This window comes from Ranitomeya imitator, chromosome 2 (assembly GCF_032444005.1).
Source record: "Ranitomeya imitator isolate aRanImi1 chromosome 2, aRanImi1.pri, whole genome shotgun sequence".
In the NCBI taxonomy this organism is placed as follows: domain Eukaryota; kingdom Metazoa; phylum Chordata; class Amphibia; order Anura; family Dendrobatidae; genus Ranitomeya; species Ranitomeya imitator.
Window position 1 is genome coordinate 418,147,967 of NC_091283.1, and position 21,800 is coordinate 418,169,766.

The window sequence follows — 21,800 nt, forward strand, 5'->3', positions numbered from 1 at the left end:
TTACTGCAAAGGGGACAGAAAGAAGTACCGTATTGAAGGGAAGGTGGGTGAGGTCATGCATCCTGAGATTTTGCCCAGCAACCTCCTTCCCTCAGTAAGAGCATTGAAGATGCCTTTTGACTGGGTCTTCCCCACAAGGTCCCAAAACACACAGCCAGGGCAACTAAGAAGTGGCTCTGAACGAAGCATTTCAAGGTCCTTGAGTGGCCTAGCCATTCTCCAGACCTGAACCCAATAGAAAATCTTTGGAAGCAGCAGGAACTCTATGTTCTCCAGATCATTCAGTTTTCGGGTCTGTCGCTGGACAAGATCTCTATGGAGGAGTAGGTCAAAATCCCTGCTCCAGTGTGTGCAAACTTGGTCAAGAGCTACAGGAAACAACCGACCTCTGTAATTGCAAACAAATGTTTCTGTACCATATATTAGGTTCGGTTTTTCTATTGTATCAAATACTTATTTCACAAAATAAAATTCTAATTAAATTATATAAAAATCAAACAATGTGATTTTCTGGTTTTATTTCTAGATTCTGTCTCTTACATATGAAGTGTACCCACAAAATGCAAATAGATAAATGTCGCTTTGCATATTAAATAGGTTTTTCTGCTTACAGAAAACCCGTAGCCAAGCTGCAATTTAAAAAATACAAACTTTGCTTAACTCACCCTCTCCCAGTTCAGCACAGTCTCCGCCACTGCTCCTGGTGTCTTTATGGACTGCAGCCAGTCTGTGAGCTCCGTGGCTTTGAGCAGCTTGAGCAGTCAACTTGCGGAGCCGCTAAGCTTGGATATTGGCTGCAGCACTGTCGATGTGACACCAGCGCTGCAGACAATAACAGACACTGGGAGCAGCGGCAGAGACTCTGCACTGGACCTGGGGAGGGTGACTTTTTTTTTTTTTTACAAAAATAAACACACACACACACACACACACACAACAGGACAGGGGTTTCCAGAAACCAGAAAACCTCTAATGTAGCAACAAGCCCAAAACTATTGGATGCCAAAATTGCAGTATAAAAAAAAATGTTAATGCAACTAGGAGAACAAATAGATTGCAAAAATTGTAATAAAAAAAAAAAATAAAAAAAAGGGAACACAAAATATAAAAAGCAAACCACCACAAAAAACAAGAGCAAACGCCATTAGGAGCCCAAACTAGTAAATGCAACCCAGGCTGTAACTGCAGACGATGCCCACCTCGTCCGTAGGAGGAAGCAGGCAGCAGAATTACCCGCAGAGCTAAGAATCTTAAAACAAAGCCGTGCCCTGAAATCAATTCTTAAGGAATCTGCCAGACAGATCAAGATCACTGGGAATTACAGTATTTAAGCAATAATGAGCCTGCAAAGTGATGTCCTATTAGGCTGTCTGCTCGCTCCACCTGGCACCGTGACTGCTAAGAAAAGAGCAAACTTGGGGAAAATTTGGGGGAGGAAGTGTGGCAACAAAGAAGGTACAAGGTGAGCGAGGAGCGTGATCAACCCTATTGCTTCCTTATGCAAATATGTGACACCAAAACATCTACAGCAATTAAAAGGGACATAACTTGAAGATCTGCAGTCACATATGGTCAATATGCAATTTCTAAGCTATATACAAATTTTTCCTAATTTCCCTTTAACACATGCAGTGCCACCAAACCACGGCCGTAAGTAGCGGAAAGATATGGCTTGCACCATTAGGGGTCTCCAGTGTAATTACAATATCCCAAAGTCCGGCCCAAATGGATTCTTTTACTTTCCTAATGAGTCAGCAATCAATCTGTGTGAGCAGAGCGGCAGTGAAAATCATGGAAGCGCATTCAGAGCAGATAGGAAAATATAAGCTTCCAAGAAAATCACAAAAGAAAAAAAAAAAAAAAAAAAAAAAAAGATTATAAGGAAGATCCAATGTGTCTACTGGGATGAAGGTGCCACAGTAAGGTCGGGTGGGGTGTATTTAGAAGCCACAAGCTAGAGAGCGACAATGTTGAAATATGGATGATAATCTGGTGACAGTCACCTGATTATTACCTCCCTTGGATGCCAGTCATATATAATTCATAGACATGACATAAGATAAACATGGGAGTACAGGCCCGAGGTGGTCCATACACGATATGGAGAAAGCAGGACATTTAGGGCCAAGTACCTATAAGCAGTTTTGGCTGGCAAATCAGTCAGAAGCTTTGTCGAGACAGAATAGACACCTAGTAGTATTGTGTGATAGATCGGAAAGCGGAAAAGTAAATCTAAAGAATGCTCAACATTCAACTGAAAATGCAGCAGCCTCTACCAGGAGAAAGAAGAGTGTTTCATCCTGGCTCAGAAATGGAGAACAATTCTTAAATTACAATTCAAATTGATATTTTTCTCACCTTCGGTCCAAATTCAGACATCTCTATACGACAATCCGAGAACAGACCGGCCTTGGATTCCCTCTCCTGACTGCTCTAGGCATGTACTATATGAGGCTGCTGAGTTTGGGTCAGAAGACCCTCGGCAGGTCTCGGATTGGTATATAAGGAGGTCTGAATTCGGCCTTACTCAGAAGTTGTCCAGGTCTAGAAAACACACACTACAGTACTGATCCCAAATTACATCCCGTTATACTCCAGAGCTGCACTCACTATTCCGCTGGTGGAGTCACGGTGTACATACATTACGAATCCTGAGTTACATCCTGTACTATATTCCAGAGCTGCACTCACTATTCTGCTGGTGCAGTCACTGTGTACATACATTACATTACTGATCCTGAGTTACATCCTGTATTATACCCCAGAGCTGCACTCACTATTCTGCTGGTGCAGTCACTGTGTACATACATTACATTACTGATCCTGAGTTACATCCTGTATTATACCCCAGAGCTGCACTCACTATTCTGCTGGTGCAGTCACTGTGTACATACATTACTTATCCTGTACTGATCCTGGGTTACATCCTGTATTATACCCCAGAGCTGCACTCACTATTCTGCTGGTGCAGTCACTGTGTACATACATTACATTACTTATCCTGTACTGATCCTGGGTTACATCCTGTATTATACTCCAGAGCTGCACTCACTATTCTGCTGGTGCAGTCACTGCGTACATACATTACATTACTTATCCTGTACTGATCCTGAGTTACATACTGTATTATACTCCAGAGCTGCACTCACTATTCTGCTGGTGCTGTCACTGTGTACATACATTACATTACTTATCCTGTACTGATCCTGAGTTACATCCTGTATTATACCCCAGAGCTGCACTCACTATTCTGCTGGTGGAGTCACTGTGTGCATACATTACATTATTCATCTTGTACTGATCCTGGGTTACATCCCATATGTACCCTTATAATGCAAGGGGAGAGGGGAGGTTTTTGTCTATATAGTAGATTACTTTGCAATGTCTAGAGCATAAACTACAATTGCAAAAATAATGATGTTCGAGTATATGGTGTTCAAATACTGTCTGCAGATGGTTAGTGCAGCTGTGGATTAATAATGTGTTAATAATGTGACAACTCTTAATCAGTAATTCAATATACGTAATGCAATATTTTAACAAATCGCTCAGTTTTTTATTTGGAATAGTTGGATATTTTTCCAATACAATGGTGTACGGTGTTTGAAGCACCAATGCACTACACACTGGGAGTGACAGCAACACCACCAGTTAAAACCGCTTACTGCAAACAATCAGATCGGCATTTTCCAGTGTATCTATTAGGGTATGTTCACACGTTCCTGATTTCCATCCTTTTTTTTTCAGGACTGTTTTTTAAAAAACTGCAGCTCTTGGCAGAAAACGCAGGTCCTTTTTTTGGTCCTTTTTTGGTCCTTTTTTGATGCGTTTTTTGATGCAGTTTTCTAGCCAGAGTCTGTGTGTTTTCTAGGAATTTTTTTAGGGTTAAAATGGCTGAAAATACCCTAACCCTACCCCTAACCCTACCCCTACCCCTATTCTAACCTTAGTGAAAAAAAAAAAAAAATTATTTATTTTTTTTATTGTCCCTACCTATGGGGGTGACAAAGGGGGGGGGGGGGGGTCATTTACTATTTTTTTATTTTGATCACTGAGATATAACCTATCTCAGTGATCAAAATGCACTTTGTAACGAATCTGCCGGCCGGCAGATTCGGCGGGCGCACTGCGCATGCGCCCGCCATTTTGCAAGATGGCGGCGCCCAGGGAGAAGACGGCCGGACGGACACCGGGAGGCCGGGTAAGTATAAGGGGGGGAGATTAGGGCACGGGGGGGGGCATCGGAGCACGGGGGGGGGCATCGGAGCACGGGGGGGGGTGACATCGGAGCACGGGGGAGGGGCATCGGAGCACGGGGGGGTGGGATCGGGGCAGCCACACTCCACCCACGCACTTCCGCCCGCTTCCCCGCACTTCCTGCTGCAGTGGTTCTGCACCACGAACCGCAATAAAACCCGCAGATCTATTTTTGATCTGCGGGTTTTACTGCGGGTTTGACCTCACAATGGAGGTCTATGGGTGCAGAACTGCTGCTGTTTTACAAAAAGAAGTGACATGGTACTTCTTTTTTACCGCAGCTAATCAGTGCGGTTTTTTTTTTTCAATTCAGGACCATGTGCACAGTGGGTCCTGTTTTCCATAGGGTACAGTGTACTGTACCCTGCATGGAAAACAGCCGCGGAACCGCAGCGGCAAAACCGCTGCGTTTCCGCGGTAAAAAACGCACTGTGTGAACATGGCCTTATGAATATGTTTGTAAACATGTGAAGTAATTAATAAAGCCATAAAATAAAATAAAAAAAAAACAACATCCCTCTTTGCCCCCCAAAATGTGTCCCATTTAAGAGTGGTCAGATCAGAGCAATTCTCCATATTCTAATTAATTAGTTCTCTGAATCCAATTAATGTTTTTGTTTTTTAAATCCAGCAACAGAGCCTACATCTGCTCACAGGAGGTAACAGAATGTAATGTACGTGCACATTATATATACAGTACATCACATTGTGTGGGCAGCTTGGGCAAACACATTGACTGATGGCTTCACAAGAAAGTAGGCATGAGCCATCATTCAATCGGAAAGCTCTCTGCCATAGCATGGAGTCCATCTGACTTTTCCCCTTTGAAATTATACTTGTGTATATCTGTAAATTTTCTCACCTCATGCCCTTATACAAAAGGGGACTATAAAAATGTTTTCTGCTCTGTGCTGTAATTGTACCCCCTTCTGACACCTGGTATTGCTATACTGTATGTAAATGCCACTAGTGTAGGAAAATACTTCCATAATACTGGAATTGCTCATTGTCGATGTGCAATTTAAACACGACAAGATTATCCATATAACAGGCTTTCTATACACATGACAGATACAACAAAACAATGAAGACTTTCTGCATGCAGTAGCACACTGGCGCTATATTTACCTGGTTTTCAAACAAAAAACAAAAAAAGTTATCAAAGTAACTTATTGTTAATTTCAAACTAAACTTCCCAAGTACTCATGGGAGAAAACCCAAGGCTAACTTTTTTGCAAATATTTATGAAAAGTTGTTGTCAAATAGATTTGCAAAATACCTGGCACATGGATTTTCAGCCAAGAAAACTTAGGGAGCTTAGGCTACTTTCACACTGGCGCTTTTTTTAATACGTCGCAATGTGTCGTTTAGGGGAAAAAACGCATCCTGCAAAGTTGTTTGCAGGATGCGTTTTTGCCCCATAAAGTTACATTACCGACGCATTGACACGTCGCAACAGTCTTGCGACGGTTGCGCCGTGTTGTGGCGGACCGCCGGGAGCAAAAAACGTTAAATGTAACGTTTTTTGCAGCCGACCGACCGCTTTTTCCGACCGCGCATGCGCGGCCGGAACTCCGCCCCCACATCCCCGCACCTCACAATGGGGCAGCGGATGCGGCGGAGAAATGCATCCGCTGCACCCGTTGTGAAAGCACAACAACGCATTGCGTCGGGCCGAATCCGACGCTAGTGTGAAAGTAGCCTTTGTTATAAGGGAACAGAAAATGGAACTTAAAATAGTAGTGTGAACCTAACCAATAGCTAAGCTCCCATGGCATTTTTGGGAGAGAAAAAAACAAAAACAAAGGGTGGATGTAGTACAAAGCCGATAACTTTTCATAATTATTTGCTATATACCCAACCCTTGGGTCTTCATCCATGAATGCTGCAAAAGTCACATTTTTTCTGTATAACTGGCAGTTCTTAAAAGGGAACTGAACATGGAACTCGTGAAAATGGACTCTAAATTACTACAATGGGGTTTAGTTTGGTTTCCATTTAAATGGATGCCATTTAAAAAAAAAAAAAATGGAATTTTGGCTCTGAAGATACAAGTATAGGTATTTAGAAAATATCTATGAAATGTTATTGCCAGATTTCTTCTACACCCTGTTCTAGGTTTTGCATACAAAAATGCTTTGGTAGCCTAGTCAAACCTAGTTTCACTACTGTTGGAGTTCCATTTTCTGTTCCTTATACCTAAACTACGTACCGTATTTTTCCGACCATAAGACACACTTTTTTTCCTCCAAATTTGGGAGGAAAGTGTGGGTTCGTCTTATGGTACGGATGTAGCATGTGGGGAGGGGGGCAGCATTGAGTGGGATCGCACTGTTGTCCCACTTCAGGATGTCCCTGCTGCCCGGAATCAGTGCTGGAGAAACCATGTGGTCCCGATGATTAAGTGCAGTGAATATTCATTAGCGGCTCCCCGCCCACCTATCAGCTCAGCTGTGAGCTGGGAGCAGCAAATGAATACTGCACTTAAGCAGGGACACACATGGCTTCTCCAGCGCTGATTCCTGCAGCAGCTGGGGAGGTCTGTGTGTCTGGAGCGAGAGGAGGCAGCAGAGGCCAGAGGAGAGAGGAGATCGCTGCATACCTGCCTGCCATGCCTGGGCTGGATGTCAAGTGTTGTGCACAAACTGGACCTGTTTGATGTCAGGAGTGGACGGGCTGGAGCATCACATGGCAGCTCAGAGCCCTCCCTCTTCTTGACATCATCACAGGTCCTTCAGGCTCTCCACTAGAATCTGCAGCTTCCTCATAACCTGTGCTGTGGAAAGGAAACGAGGGAGGGCTCTGTGTGCAGTCATGGGATGCTTTTACCTCACCACAGTGTGGCTGGCTGCCACATTTAAGAAGTTAGTCTTTACAAAACACAATAAAGCACTCTGCCACTCCTTTGGTGAACTATAACTCCCAGCATGTCATAGGATCTGCAAGACATGCTGTGAATTATAGTTCTCCCATGGGATTTTAAAGCAGCACTCCAGTGTTATTTTGCAGTGCTGGAGTGGTGCTTTCAATATAAGCCCTGTGCCCCCATTCTTATACTCACCCTCCAGCATCTTCATATAGTACTGTACACACACCACACTGGTCCCGCAGCTTCCAACATAATAACATACTATTATATATAATAACACCACATATAATAGTATGTTATTTATGTTATTAAATATTTTACCACTTTTTTTTTTGCTTCAAATATTTTTTTTCCCTATTTTCCACCTCTAAAACCTGGGTGCGCCTTATAGTCCGGTGCGTCTTATAGTCCGAAAAATACGGTAAGCCATCTTAGTTGAATATCCAAGGGCTGGGTGTATTATAAATCTATTTGCCAATAACTTTTCATAAGTATCTGGGAAACCGCTATCCTTGGGTTTTCACCCATGAATACTTAGGAAGTTTAGTATCAATTCAGCATTAAGTTAAAGGGTCTCTGAAGTGTGAGCTCAGGGTTACTATTGCATAACCGTACTGTGTAAGTCAATTGAGAAATGCAAAGCAGTTAACATACACAAACAGCCTCTTCAGAGGCCAAGTGAACTGGGTCTAAATGCCACCTATTTGATGGGTCAATGTTGACTTAATAGTTACCTCCAATGGGTGGTAGAATTTAAGTATTAAGTCCTGTTAGTTCCACTTAGTGTGCCCAGTACTGTACTGCAAGTGCATGTTGACTTGCAGAACAACTTTTCAAAAATAGGTAATAGATTTAAAAAATGCCTTCAAATTTCACTCTCCTATGCATACAGAGCCTAGGAAACCATGTAATGCCCAAAAATGACCATGCACTGCAAAAAAAAAAAATCTAGGGAATCTACTAGATTGTGAGCCCCAATGGGGACAGCGATGATAATGCATGTAAACCGCTGCAGAATATGACAACGCTATATAAGCTATGCATAATAAAGATGCTTCACAGCAGTCTAGACGCTACTTTGCAAAGCCAGACTGCGGTCCAGAATGAAAAAGTCCTTTATTTCTATTAACTTTTTAGTATTCTGTCCTGATCAAACAAAGACCCGTCTCAAAAGAGAATAAAATACTAAATACCAACCAAACTCCCCAAGTATTCTTGGGTGGGTGAAAAATCCTATTACCCAGAGAGCTTAGAAAGGATTCTCCCAACAGTTTATTCTGCATCTGAAAACCTCACCTGCATTTCTTTGTCTGAATATTTCTGAGGGTTCTTGCTGCCCTGGCTTTTTTTCCTCAGTTTCTTCAGCTCCACTTGACATTTTTCCAAGGCATCCCCTTTGTTTTTCTGCTCCACTTGATATTTTTTCAGAGCAGCCTTAAATGGAATAAAGAAAGTTCAATAGGCATTCATCTTTAACATTGGGATTAGAAAGGTTTAAATTATTAGGAGACAGGTAATCCAATATTAGAAAATATGACTCCTTTCTTGCAGTAACAGTGCCACATTTGCACACAGGCTGTATCCGGTATTGCAGCTTCGTTTCTTTGTAGTTGATATTGCGGCACAACCCCACAAATTGTGATGTGAAAGTTTAAAAGCAAGCAACCTTTTTTTTTGTTTTGTTTTATAATCCTGATGGCTCAGGAAGGAAACTCTATGGTACACTCCATAAACCAGGCCACAATGGAACTGCAATTTTGGGGATTGGCCAGTACAACTTGCAAAAGATCTATCGGGAACAGAACAGTAAATCCAATACTGATTCTCCAACCTTCAATTCAGGATTGTTCATGATCTTCCACTTCAGCCGCCACAGACATTTAAAGCAAATAGAAAATCTCTTAAGGGTCAGTGATTTTACAGAGGTCCCAGCTATGATCGAACAGCCGACACAGTCTAGTAATGACATACAGTAATTACACACAAGACCGGACTCCCAGGGACAATGTGTCATCTATGGGTCTTTATTTTCACTTGTCCTTGGACACAAAACTGACCGTTCCCATTGTCACAAGAATTTGTATGCAAAACCCGAATTTATAATTATAGAACTTGTTGTATCCAAAGGTCAACAATATGCATGGCTACAAATGAAACTTCTCCCAAAACGGGAAAATTATTTGTTGCCTTTCTAAAGAAAAGCCGGGTACAAGAGGCTTGTAGTCGGCTTTTCTACATCTTTCCAAGATAAAGCCACACTAGTGCATGGGTATTGTGGCTCACTCATTCATGGGAATATCATATATACCAAAAATAAGGGTGCCATTTCTGAAAGGAAAAAGAAACAGACCTTATTGTAATCTCATGAAAAACTTTGAAGACCTTTGTGGAATAGAATACAGAGATTTTAATCAATCCTGAGAAAAGGGCCGTTCCCGCCCAGGCACATTGGCGGCCCAGTCCCAAGCCAGGCGCCGCCCTGTCCTTGTCCCTGCCCCAAGCCAGGCGCTGCCCCGTCCCTGTCCCAAGCCAAGCGCCGCCCCTATCCCCACCCCAAGCCAGGCACTACCCCTGTCCCAAGCCAGGCGCTCCCCTGTCCACGTCCCTGCCCCAAGCCAAGCGCCGCCCCTGTCCCCACCCCAAGCCAGGCACTACCCCTGTCCCAAGCCAGGCGCTCCCCCTGTCCTTGTCCCTGCCCCAAGCCAGGCGCCGCCCCGTCTCTGCCCCATGGCAAACTTTCAAGGCCGCGTTAGTCCACAAGATTAAGTAAATCAATAGAACATGGAAGAAAGAAAAAAAGTTGAGTGGCCAAGGGTGGGAACTTTAGAAGAAAAATCTTTTACACGTAAATTGTGGAGAACTGGAGAATCTGGAACACTTACATTTAGGTACCGAGCATCCAATTCCACCTTCTGTTCTAGCTGTGTGAGCAGCTCGTTGTGAAAAGATTTCAGCTGGAAAAAGAACAAGTTTTATACATATCGTCAATCTGTCTGGAAAATAAAGTACTTAGACACCCCAGTGATCATGCATGATCGGTGGGACAGACTATCAATTCCCCACAGGGGAAATAAAGCATTACACACTGCCTAATTAATAGGCTTACCATTTAATGCCCAAACTCTTCTCTAATGGATGAGGGTCTGGACGCAGAGACCCCCAAGTCACACCTATTAATCAGAATTTGAACAGCAAACGACAAACCCTTTAAGGGGAACCTTTCATATTGACAGATGTTCAAAGAAAGTGACTGTACATTTGTCATCTATGGTCACCCTATATCCCTCCTGCTGCCTCCGTCGCGAAAAGCAGCATTTCAGTTGTCCTGAATATCTGGAGGTCGCAGCAGTGGCATGGGGAGCGCTGTGTTAAGTCTGAACACGCGTCTACAGCGTTCCATGCCTCCGTAGCACTGGAAACGCAGAGGGTCACTTTTCAGTGTCAAGGTGGAGGGTCTACTTCCTCTTTGGCCAACATATGGAGAAATAGAGAGGTGGGGGGACTATTAGATCCCAGACGAAAAGTGTGAGTGTTTTTTCTTAACTGGACAACTCCTTTAAAAAAGGGATTACAACAGCACCGCCCATATAGGATATGACTAATATTGGAGTCAATGGTGCAGAGCTGCAGTACTATACACAACCTGTAGACATGGAGGCGCAGTTTTTCTAATCCTGGACAACCCCTTTCAATTTAAAATTACTGAAAGTGTATTTGAAGTTGAAGACATTCTCATTCTTGTGCCTCAAGTAAGAAACCGCAAGGTCTTCTGAAAAAGTCTTTCGTACATGACCCATTACTGTGTGGCTTGTTGGTGCATGATTTGCAGATTATTACAGCCATTTCAGACACAAGCATTGCAAGACCTCTCTGATGAGATGGGTGACTGAGCTTGCCAACCGGTGACATGCAGGTTCTCCGCCGGAGGAGATTCTGGCAGTAAAGTGTAAGAGAGCAATAAGACGCCTTGACAGGTCTGCCCGGAAGGATAAAGCAGAAGTGAGACGGATGGATGTGAGGAACAGATGGATGCACATATGGATGAGAGCGGGCACAGAGATAGGCAGGTGGAAAATGAGGACGGGCAGAGATCCGAGAGTCTATGCTAAACTGATGGGGCTAACAGAGGCTATGGATACAGCAGAGATCTAGTTGTGGGCAACCCAAACCTGCCGTACGCCAGGCACAGGACAAGGGGCCATTGTAATGGCGGGTGACATGAAAATATGAATTTCAAGGTTGCGTTAACCCTATAAATCTTCAAGCACAACTGCAGCCAGTGATCGGATTTCTCCTGTGCTCATCACCCACCTTTGTAGCATGATGGTTGGTACTGCCTTCTAGGCACATGAGTGAAGGTCCTTTTCTTAAAGGGAATCTGTCAGCCTTTTTTTCTATGTAATCAGAGCAGCATAACAAGGGGCAGAGACCCCGAATCCAGTGATGTATCACTTACTGGGCTGCTTGGTGCAGTTTTGATGAAATCGCCATTTTATTTGCTGTAGCTAGAGCAGTGCTATAAATGACAAGCTGGGTATAACCACGCCCACATCACTGATTGTCAGCAGCCTGCCAATCAGTGGTGGAGGCGGGGTTACACAAATTAGCCCAGCTGTCATGCATGTGAAACCTAGTCCTGCAAATATAGCACAATTCCAAAAATTGTAGCAAAAAATGCCACAATTACAACTCATTTAAATACCCCATATAATATCCGAATATTAATATACATCGTGCATAATTAACTTCCAACACCCACTAACTTTCTTTGTGTTTTTTTGGTATAGTAAAGGGGCAAGCAGTAGAGGGGCCGGTTACAGCACATCTGTTTTTATTGACTAGTACATGTGCCTACTACCTGCCACTCATGCACATGGGCTAATATATCTGTAGACGTGACCCACGGGATCAGCTTGTCTCTGATGCAGAGGTTTGCGGACTCGGATTACCCCTATAACTGCCATTGAGGTAATATCATGCCACTTTGTCACTTGGCCTTGGTGCAAAAGTACAAAATGAGTTAACTGAGGATCTATCAGTGAGCTCGTTCTGACAGTCCAATAAGAGGTTCTAACATTTCTCTCTCTGTCTGAGCGCCTAGCCGATTTATGACCACATCAAAGTTGAGTGTGGGGGAAACAAGCGCCTGTAAAAGCCAAACAGTGGGGACAATTTCGGTTTCATTAGATCTCTTGCAGAGGTGAAAATCCTCTTAGATGAGGATCATACTTCTGTTGATAAAAATGGCCCTAATCTGTGCCTCTTGCAGTCAACATGTCAAAAAAAAAAAACAAAAGTATCCAAATTACCATAAGCTCTATGAATTGACCACTTACCATTTCTTCTAGCTGATTCTGGATCTGCCGGTGAACCTCTGCCATCTGGAAGAGGACGTCCCCTGATTCCACAAGCGGTCATTAATGGAAATAAAAAAAACACAGGAGAACATGGAAAAAAGAGGGATTAGTGGCTGGTTTGTGACAGTCTGCCATGTTCATGCAGGAATGAGGAGTCTAGGAAATTAACCAAAGGAGGATGGTGGGGATGAGTGGTCAGGCCTTGGTTAATTCTGGACTGGAGGAGGGAAATCGTTTTTTTTTTTTTTTTTTGCTGATGTGGTAGTCGGGTAGAATGAGAAGTGTTACTGAAGTTATTTCTAAGCAAAATGCTACGTTTCAAAGCATGCAGATGAGGAGCAGGAAGCTTCAGATACCTACATGCTGCCTCTTCTGAACAGGCAATGCGATAAAAAGGGAACAAAAGACCAACGTGAGCATCAAAAGCTAGAATTCTCTCATCGTGTTCTTCCTTGTGGATGGTGGAACCGGCCGAGGCGCAACACCGGGGAGGTTCCTCCTGCACAAATCTACTAACGCTCTACACAGACGGTTATATGCGACACAGATTGAAAATATGGTCGTTACTAGAGCTTACAAGGAAAGGGAGATTTTCAAGGGTTTTCAGCTAGGAAAAATATAAAAACATGACTTTGAGTAGATTCAGTGTTGATAGGGCGCTCTTTCCTGGTTAAAGAGCCATATAAAACATGTCGGTGATCACCCTACAAACGAGCAAAAGGTTCATTCATTGGTTGATTTTATTATATTTATGCCAAAATAAACTGATCCAATTAAAAATCACAATCGTCGTCCTTGGCAGCACATCACCTTTGTATCGGCTAGTTAATCTATACACAAGACGATCGGCACTTATTTGAACAGACCTACAAGTTATTATCTGTCGAAATACGGTATCACTTCAGCAGCACGTGTCCAGATTACACAGGGCGATGTGCTACCGATAAAGATCTGTTTGCCAGGCCGAACAGAGCCAATCACCTGACGAATGAGTGTTTCGCTTGGTCTTCAGGTGATACAGTTCGCATGAATGCATGAGCGGTTACTCGAGATAATCTTAAGAAGGCTCGGTCACCAATTCTCACCCATCTAGCCTCTTAAACAGGGGATATGCTTCCGATAACACTACGCTCTAAGGACAGAATGTCCGCATTCGCGATCCCTGTTCCCATCAGTATTCGTTGGCTTGGATAAAACAGGCCATTAAACAAGTCCCGACCACTGTAGTAATGGCAAGGCCAATAATGAGGTAAGCCCTCTACTATTGAAAAAAAAAAAAGAAGTCATAACTTTAGGCTAGCCCCTAATCAAACGAGAAGAGGTGTCAAGAAGGGATGCACGGTCCATAGACACTGACAGTGATGCACTTTAGTCTAGAAGGGTTTGCTCACAAGTTGCACTTTCGTGTTTTTGTTTTTTTTTTCTCTTTTTTTAAAAGATGGTTATTGCCACAAGAAAAAACAAAAACAAAAAACGCTGCAATTACAATAACAGCACAGTGAATGAGATTCAACCTTTTGTACGTGCTGTCCTTGCGGATTTGAACCTTCTAAACGCTTTTTCAAGTCTGCAGTATGTCAATTCTATCAGCACTTTCTAACCATTAAAATGACTGGGCGTGAAGAAGAAAAAAAAAAAAAAAAAAAAAAAAAAAAACACGTAAAAGGGCACATTTTGTTTAATCAGCATTTACGGCCAAACCATTTTTTGGTTTAGAAAAATCTGCTGTAAATAATGTTCACAGTCTTACAGGATCATAAAATTATGAACTACCACTACACCTATCCTTCTGTATTAGAACTCTCTTAATGGAGAGCGCCACTTTAAAGAAGACCTACCATCAACTCAAAACGGGCCAGAATTTACTCTTATTTCATTCCCACCATTCACCTGAGTATTCATTTTCTTTTACTTTTGGCTAGGCAAGAGATGGCTAAGCAAACTCCATATAGACCAAAACATATGAGGCTTTTTATGGACTGCCAAGGAGGCGTGGCTCACAGGATTTTAAAAAGGAGGTGTGGTTCACAGGATCCTCGGGGGCGTGTATTTTTGGCTGCTCTGCATTTTTACCTTGTGAGAAACGTTCCTTTGGTACAGATAATAAAAATCCATGGATCCATGCGTTTCTATTACTTTCTTCAGAAGATTCATTACCCCATGAAATGACCAAAATAAACTTTGACAGTACCAGCCGTACTGGGATTTTTGTTCCCTGTATGAAAACAATTAAAACGGAAGGCACAGCAACAATGATGAGCCCATCAAAGCTGAAAAATGTCCGATTCTGTACAGATACATAGATTTTTTGTGTGTGTGGTTTTTTTTTTTTTTTTTAAACAGTCCCAAAATGCAACAAAAGGACAGGGATTCTATAATTAGGAGGGATGGAGCGAGCATGCTACCTTTTCTACAGCAATCCTCCAGTATGTACTCATCAGAATAGTCTCTGGAGATAAGGACCTCAGTTGCATTATGTGGAATTATGACTTGTCGGGGTTTTGCAGGACTCTGACATTGAAGACATCATATAGGTCACCAATATCAGATTGTTCGGCACCACAACATCATGCAGCGGACACCCGACCACTAGCAGTATGGCACCAGTACAGACTATGCACTTCCAGCGGCTGCGGCACCAGTTGATCTGTTGGGGTGGCGGGTGTCAGATACCCACCAATCTGACATTGATACCCTATCCTAAATATTTCAGTATTAGAAAATCCCTTTAAGCAATTCCCCAGTGGATTTACAAATTATCTTTGGATAAACATTTTTGCATAGCGGCACTTTATTTTGTATTGCCATGATGCACAAATGGGTTAAATGATAAACTACTCCATCTGTACAGTATTTTTGGAGGCTATAAGAAAATTCTTGAAGGGATATGATGAAGATGCGAACTGAACATCGAGCGATCCATTCCGCAGTCATTTACCTGTGCATTAACCCTCTGTGAGAAAGGTTCAACAACTAATATAGACCATGAATAGAAATATAATGCCGGAAAAACTGCGTTCTCCTGATCAGTGGTGCATAGCAGGGCAATCCTTACCGAGGATGAAAAACGGGGGTAGCACGGTGGCGCAGTGGTTAGCACAGCAGCCTTGCAGCGCTGGAGTCCTGGGTTCAAGCCCCACCCAGGACAACATCTACAAAGAGTTTGTATGTTCTCTCCGTGTTTGCGTGGGTTTCCTCCGGGTTCTCCGGTTTCCTCCCATATTCCAAAGACATACTGATAGGGAATTTAGACTGTGAGCCCCATTGGAGACAGTGATGATAACTGTAAAGCGCTGCAGAATAGGTTAGCGCTATATAAAAATAAAAGATTATTACTATTATTATTAATAATGACTGCGCTTACAGGCCAATAATCTTATAATAGAACTTCCCATTTTATAGTAAAGGGGTCTAGTAGGTGCAAAACCGAAGTTACCGTAACTGGTGACTATAGACAGCTGATTAGTTTGTAAAGCTCTGCTATTCATCACAAACAACTGAACCGGCTTGCGGGGGCGATCGTGGACACTTCAGGTCAAGAACAAACACTTATTCCAAACTGGTCAGTGTTATAAACCCACTGAAGCATGCAAACAGGAGCAAAGGTTAAAATGTTTTGGAGCAGCATTATAATGGTTCTATTCTTGTACATAGGAGCAGTATTATAGTAGTTATAGTCTTGTACATAGGGACAGTATTATAGTAGTTATATTCTTGTACACGGGAGCAGTATTATAGTAGTTACTAGATGGTGGCCCGATTCTAACGCATCGGGTATTCTAGAATATGTATTTATGTATGTATATAGCAGCCACATAGTATATAGCACAGGTCACGTAGTATATAGGAGCCATGTAGTATATAGCAGACAAATACTACGTGGCCTGTGCTATATACTATGTGGCTGCTATATAAATACATATTGTAGAATACCCGATGCATTAATACAGGCCACACAATACACAACAGTGGCCACGCAGTATATAACACAGCCCACGCAGTATATAACACTGGCCACGTAATATATAGCACAGCCCACGCAGTATATAGCACAGCCCACGGAGTATATCACACAGCCCACATAGTATATAACACTGCTTATGTGGTATATAGCAGCCACGCGGTATCTAACACAGCCCACGTAGTATACAGCAGTGTGGGCACCATATCCCTGTTAAAAAAATAATCAAAATAAAAAATAGTTATATACTCACCCCCTAGGATCCACCGAAGCTCCGGCGATACGCGCACGGCTGCCGCCATCTTCTGTTCCCAGGATGCACTGCAAAACTACCCAGATTACTTAGCGGTCTCGCGAGACCGCTAAGCCTTCTGGGTAATTTCGCAATGCATTGGAAGAAGACGGCAGGCGCGAGTGGCTCGGCGGACTACGGAGGGTGAGAATAGCAGGTTTTTTGTTTTTTTATTATTTTTAACATTACATTTTTTTACTATTGATGCTGCATAGGCATCAATAGTAAAAAGTTGGGGACACACACAGGGTTAATAGCAGTGGTTACGGAGTGCGTTACCCGCGGCATAACGCGGTCCGTTACCGCCGGCATTAACCCTGTGTGAGCAGTGTCTGGAGGGGAGTATGCGGGCGCCGGGCACTGACTGCGGGGACTAAGGAGCTGCCATTTTCTTCCGGACTGTGCCCTTCGCTGATTGCTCGTGGCTGTTTTGCCGTGATCAATCAGCCACTTGGATTTCCATGACAGACAGAGGCCGGGACCAATGAATATCCGTGACAGAAAGAAGGACAGACGGAAGTGACCCTCAGACAATTATATAGTAGATATTCTTGTACATAGGGGGCAGTATTATCTACTATATAATTGTCTAAGGGTCACTTCTGTCTGTCTGTCCTTCTGTCTGTCACGGATATTCATTGGTCGCAGCCTCTGTCTGTCATGGAAATCCAAGTCGCTGATTTGCCACGACCAATCAGCAACATGGCCGCTCCTTCCTCCCCTCCAGTCAGTGCTCACACGGGGTTAATGGCAGCGTTGACAGCGGTGTAACGCACTCTGTTAACGCTGCCATTAACCCTGTGTGACCAACTTTTTACTATTCATGCTGCCTATGCAGCATCAATAGTAAAAAGATCTAATGTTAAAAATAATTTAAAAAAAATATTGCTATATACTCACCGTCCGTCGGCCCCCCCGGATCAGGAACCGGCCTTTCCCGCTCCTCGCGACACCCCGGTGACCACTCCATGCATTGCAGTCTCGCGAGATGACAAAGCGGTCTCGCGAGACCGCTACGTCATCATCTCGCGAGACCGCAATGCACTCTTCAGACCGGAGCGTGCGAGGAGAGTCGGTAACCGCTTCGATCCAGGGGCCAACGGAGGGTGAGTATATCACTATTTTTTATTTTAATTTTTTTTTTTTTTTTTTTTTTTTTTTTTAACAGGGATATGGTGCCCACATTGCTATATACTGCGTGGACTGTACAATATATTACGTGGGCTGTGCTATATACTACGTGGGCTGTGCAATGTACTGCGCGGGCTGTGCAATGTACTACGTGGCCTGTGTTATACACTACGTGCGTGGTACCGCGCGGGCTGTGCTACAGTTAAGTCCATATATATTTGGACAGAGACAACATTTTTCTAATTTTGGTTATAGACATTACCACAATGAATTTTAATCAAAACAATTCAGATCCAGTTGAAGTTCAGACTTTCAGCTTTCATTTGAGGGTATCCACATTAAAATTGGGTGAAGGGATTAGGAGTTTCAGCTCCTTAACATGTGCAACCCTGTTTTTAAAAGGACCAAAAATAATTGGACAATTGACTCCAAGGCTATTTCATGGACAGGCGTGGGCAATCCCTTCATTATGTCATTCTCAATTAAGCAGATAAAAGGCCTGGAGTTGATTTGAGGTGTGGTGCTTGCATTTGGAAGGTTTTGCTGTGAAGTAAACATGCGGTCAAAGGAGCTCTCCATGCAGGTGAAACAAGCCATCCTTAAGTTGCGAAAACAGAAAAAACCCATCCGAGAAATTGCTACAATATTAGTAATGGCAAAGTCTAGAGTTTGGTAAATAGAAAGAAAGAAAGAAAGAAAGCACTGGTGAACTCATCAATGCAAAAAGACCTGGGCGCCCACGGAAGACAACAGTGGTGGATGATCGAAGAATAATCTCCATGGTGAAGAGAAACCCCTTCACAACAGCCAACCAAGTGAACAACACTCTCCAGGAGGTCGGCGTATCAATATCCAAATCTACCATAAAGGGAAGACTGCATGAAAGTAAATACGGAGGGTTCACTGCACAGTGCAAGCCACTCATAAGCATCAAGAATAAAAAAGGCTAGACTGGACTTTGCTAAAAAAAAAAAACATCTAAAAAAGCCAGCACAGTTCTGGAAGAACATTCTTTGGACAGATGAAACCAAGATCAACCTCTACCAGAATGATGGAAAGAGAAAAGTATGGCGAAGGCATGGTACAGCTCATGATCCAAAGCATACCACATCATCTGTAAAACACAGCGGAGGCAGTATGATGGCTTGGGCATGCATGGCTGCCAGTGGCACTGGGTCACTAGTGTTTATTGATGATGTGACACAGGACCGAAGCAGCCGAATGAATTCTGAGGTATTCAGAGCCATACTGTGTGCTCAGATCCAGCCAAATGCAGCAAAAGTGATTGGTCGTCATTTCATACTACAGATGGACAATGACCCAAAACATAATGCCAAAGCAACCCAGGAGTTTATTAAAGCAAAGAAGTGGAATATTCTTGAATGGCCAAGTCAGTCACCTGATCTCAACCCAATTGAGCATTAATTTCACTGGTTAAAGACTAAACTTCAGACAGAAAGGCCCACAAACAAACAGCAACTGAAAACCACCGCAGTGAAGGCCTGGCAGAGCATCAAAAAGGAGGAATCACAGCGTCTGGTGATGACCATGAGTTCAAGACTTCAGGCAGTCATTGCCAACAAAGGGTTTTCAACCAAGTACTAGAAATGAACATTTTATTTAAAATTATTTAATCTGTCCAATTACTTTCGGTCCCTTTAAAAACCGGGTGGCACATGTTAAGGAGCTGAAACTCATAAACCCTTCATCCAATTTTAATGTGGATACCCTCAAATGAAAGCTGAAAGTGAACTTCAACTGCATCTGAATTGTTTTGTTTAAAATTCATTGTGGCAATGTCTATAACCAAAATTAGAAAAATGTTGTCTCTGTCCAAATATATATGGACTTAACTGTATATACTCCGTGGGCTGTGCTACATACCGCGAACAATCAGCGAATTGGCGCGGGATTTGAACAACGCTTCGCTAATTGGTCGCGGACGGCCGAATCCTGTGTATCCAATGTATTATTCTAAAATCTTCATAAATAAACTACATACATATTCTAGAATCGGGCTACCATCTAGAGATTTATAATTATATATATATATATATATATATATATATATATATATATATATATATATATATATATATATATATATATATATATATATATATATATATATATATATATATATATATACAGGTCCTTCTCAAAAAATTAACATATAGTGTTAAATTTCATTATTTACCATAATGTAATGATTACAATTAAACTTTCATATATTATAGATTCATTATCCACCAACTGAAATTTGTCAGGTCTTTTATTGTTTTAATACTGATGATTTTGGCATACAACTCCTGATAACCCAAAAAACCTGTCTCAATAAATTAGCATATTTCACCCATCCAATCAAATAAAAGTGTTTTTTAATAACAAACAAAAAAAACATCAAATAATAATGTTCAGTTATGCACTCAATACTTGGTCGGGAATCCTTTGGCAGAAATGACTGCTTCAATGCGGCGTGGCATGGAGGCAATCAGCCTGTGACACTGCTGAGATGTTATGGAGGCCCAGGATGCTTCAATAGCGGCCTTAAGCTCATCCAGAGTGTTGGGTCTTGCGTCTCTCAACTTTCTCTTCACAATATCCCACAGATTCTCTATGGGGTTCAGGTCAGGAGAGTTGGCAGGCCAATTGAGCACAGTAATACCATGGTCAGTAAACCATTTACCAGTGGTTTTGGCACTGTGAGCAGGTGCCAGGTCGTGCTGAAAAAATGAAATCTTCATCACCATAAAGCATTGACCCTGCCCTTGATGAAACACAGTGGATCAACACCAGCAGCTGACATGGCACCCCACACCATCACTGACTGTGGGTACTTGACACTGGACTTCAGGCATTTTGGCATTTCCTTCTCCCCAGTCTTCCTCCAGACTCTGGCACCTTGATTTCCGAATGACATGCAAAATTTGCTTTCATCAGAAAAAAGTACTTGGGACCACTTAGCAACAGTCCAGTGCTGCTTCTCTGTAGCCCAGGTCAGGCGCTTCTGCCGCTGTTTATGGTTCAAAAGTGGCTTTACCTGGGGAATGCGGCACCTGTAGCCCATTTCCTGCACACGCCTGTGCACGGTGGCTCTGGATGTTTCCACACCAGACTCAGTCCACTGCTTCCTCAGGTTCCCCAAGGTCTGGAATCGGTCCTTCTCCACAATCTTCCTCAGGGTCCGGTCTCCTCTTCTCGTTGTACAGCGTTTTCTGCCACATTGTTTCCTTCCAACAGACTTACCATTGAGGTGCCTTGATACAGCACTCTGGGAACAGCCTATTTGTTGAGAAATTTCTTTCTGGGTCTTACCCTCTTGCTTGAGGGTGTCAATGATGGCCTTCTTGACATCTGTCAGGTCGCTAGTCTTACCCATGATGGGGGTTTTGAGTAATGAACCCGGCAGGGAGTTTATATAAGCCTCAGGTATCTTTTGCATGTGTTTAGAGTTAATTAGTTGATTCAGAAGATTAGGGTAATAGGTCGTTTAGAGAACCTTTTCTTGATATGCTAATTTATTGAGACAGGTTTTTTGGGTTATCAGGAGTTGTATGCCAAAATCATCAGTATTAAAACAATAAAAGACCTGACAAATTTCAGTTGGTTTATTGTTTATTGTTTTAATACTGATGATTTTGGCATACAACTCCTGATAACCCAAAAAACCTGTCTCAATAAATTAGCATATCAAGAAAAGGTTCTCTAAACGACCTATTACCCTAATCTTCTGAATCAACTAATTAACTCTAGACACATGCAAAAGATACCTGAGGCTTATATAAACTCCCTGCCGGGTTCATTACTCAAAACCCCCATCATGGGTAAGACTAGCGACCTGACAGATGTCAAGAAGGCCATCATTGACACCCTCAAGCAAGAGGGTAAGACCCAGAAAGAAATTTCTCAACAAATAGGCTGTTCCCAGAGTGC

The 21,800-nt window shown here is 42.7% G+C and overlaps 1 protein-coding gene across 3 annotated transcripts in view; it reads right to left on the reverse strand.

Moving 5' to 3' along the window:
* BAIAP2 (BAR/IMD domain containing adaptor protein 2) overlaps positions 1 to 21,800 on the reverse strand; it is a 158,459-nt gene that overhangs the window by 33,072 nt on the left and 103,587 nt on the right. For all 3 annotated transcript variants that reach the window (XM_069750791.1, XM_069750793.1, XM_069750792.1), the window contains exons 4-6: positions 12,463 to 12,524; positions 10,009 to 10,080; positions 8,423 to 8,560 (exon numbers count right to left, since the gene is read on the reverse strand). In XM_069750791.1, coding sequence (XP_069606892.1) covers positions 8,423 to 8,560; positions 10,009 to 10,080; positions 12,463 to 12,524 — 272 coding nt within the window. The remainder of the gene's footprint in view (positions 1 to 8,422; positions 8,561 to 10,008; positions 10,081 to 12,462; positions 12,525 to 21,800) is intronic.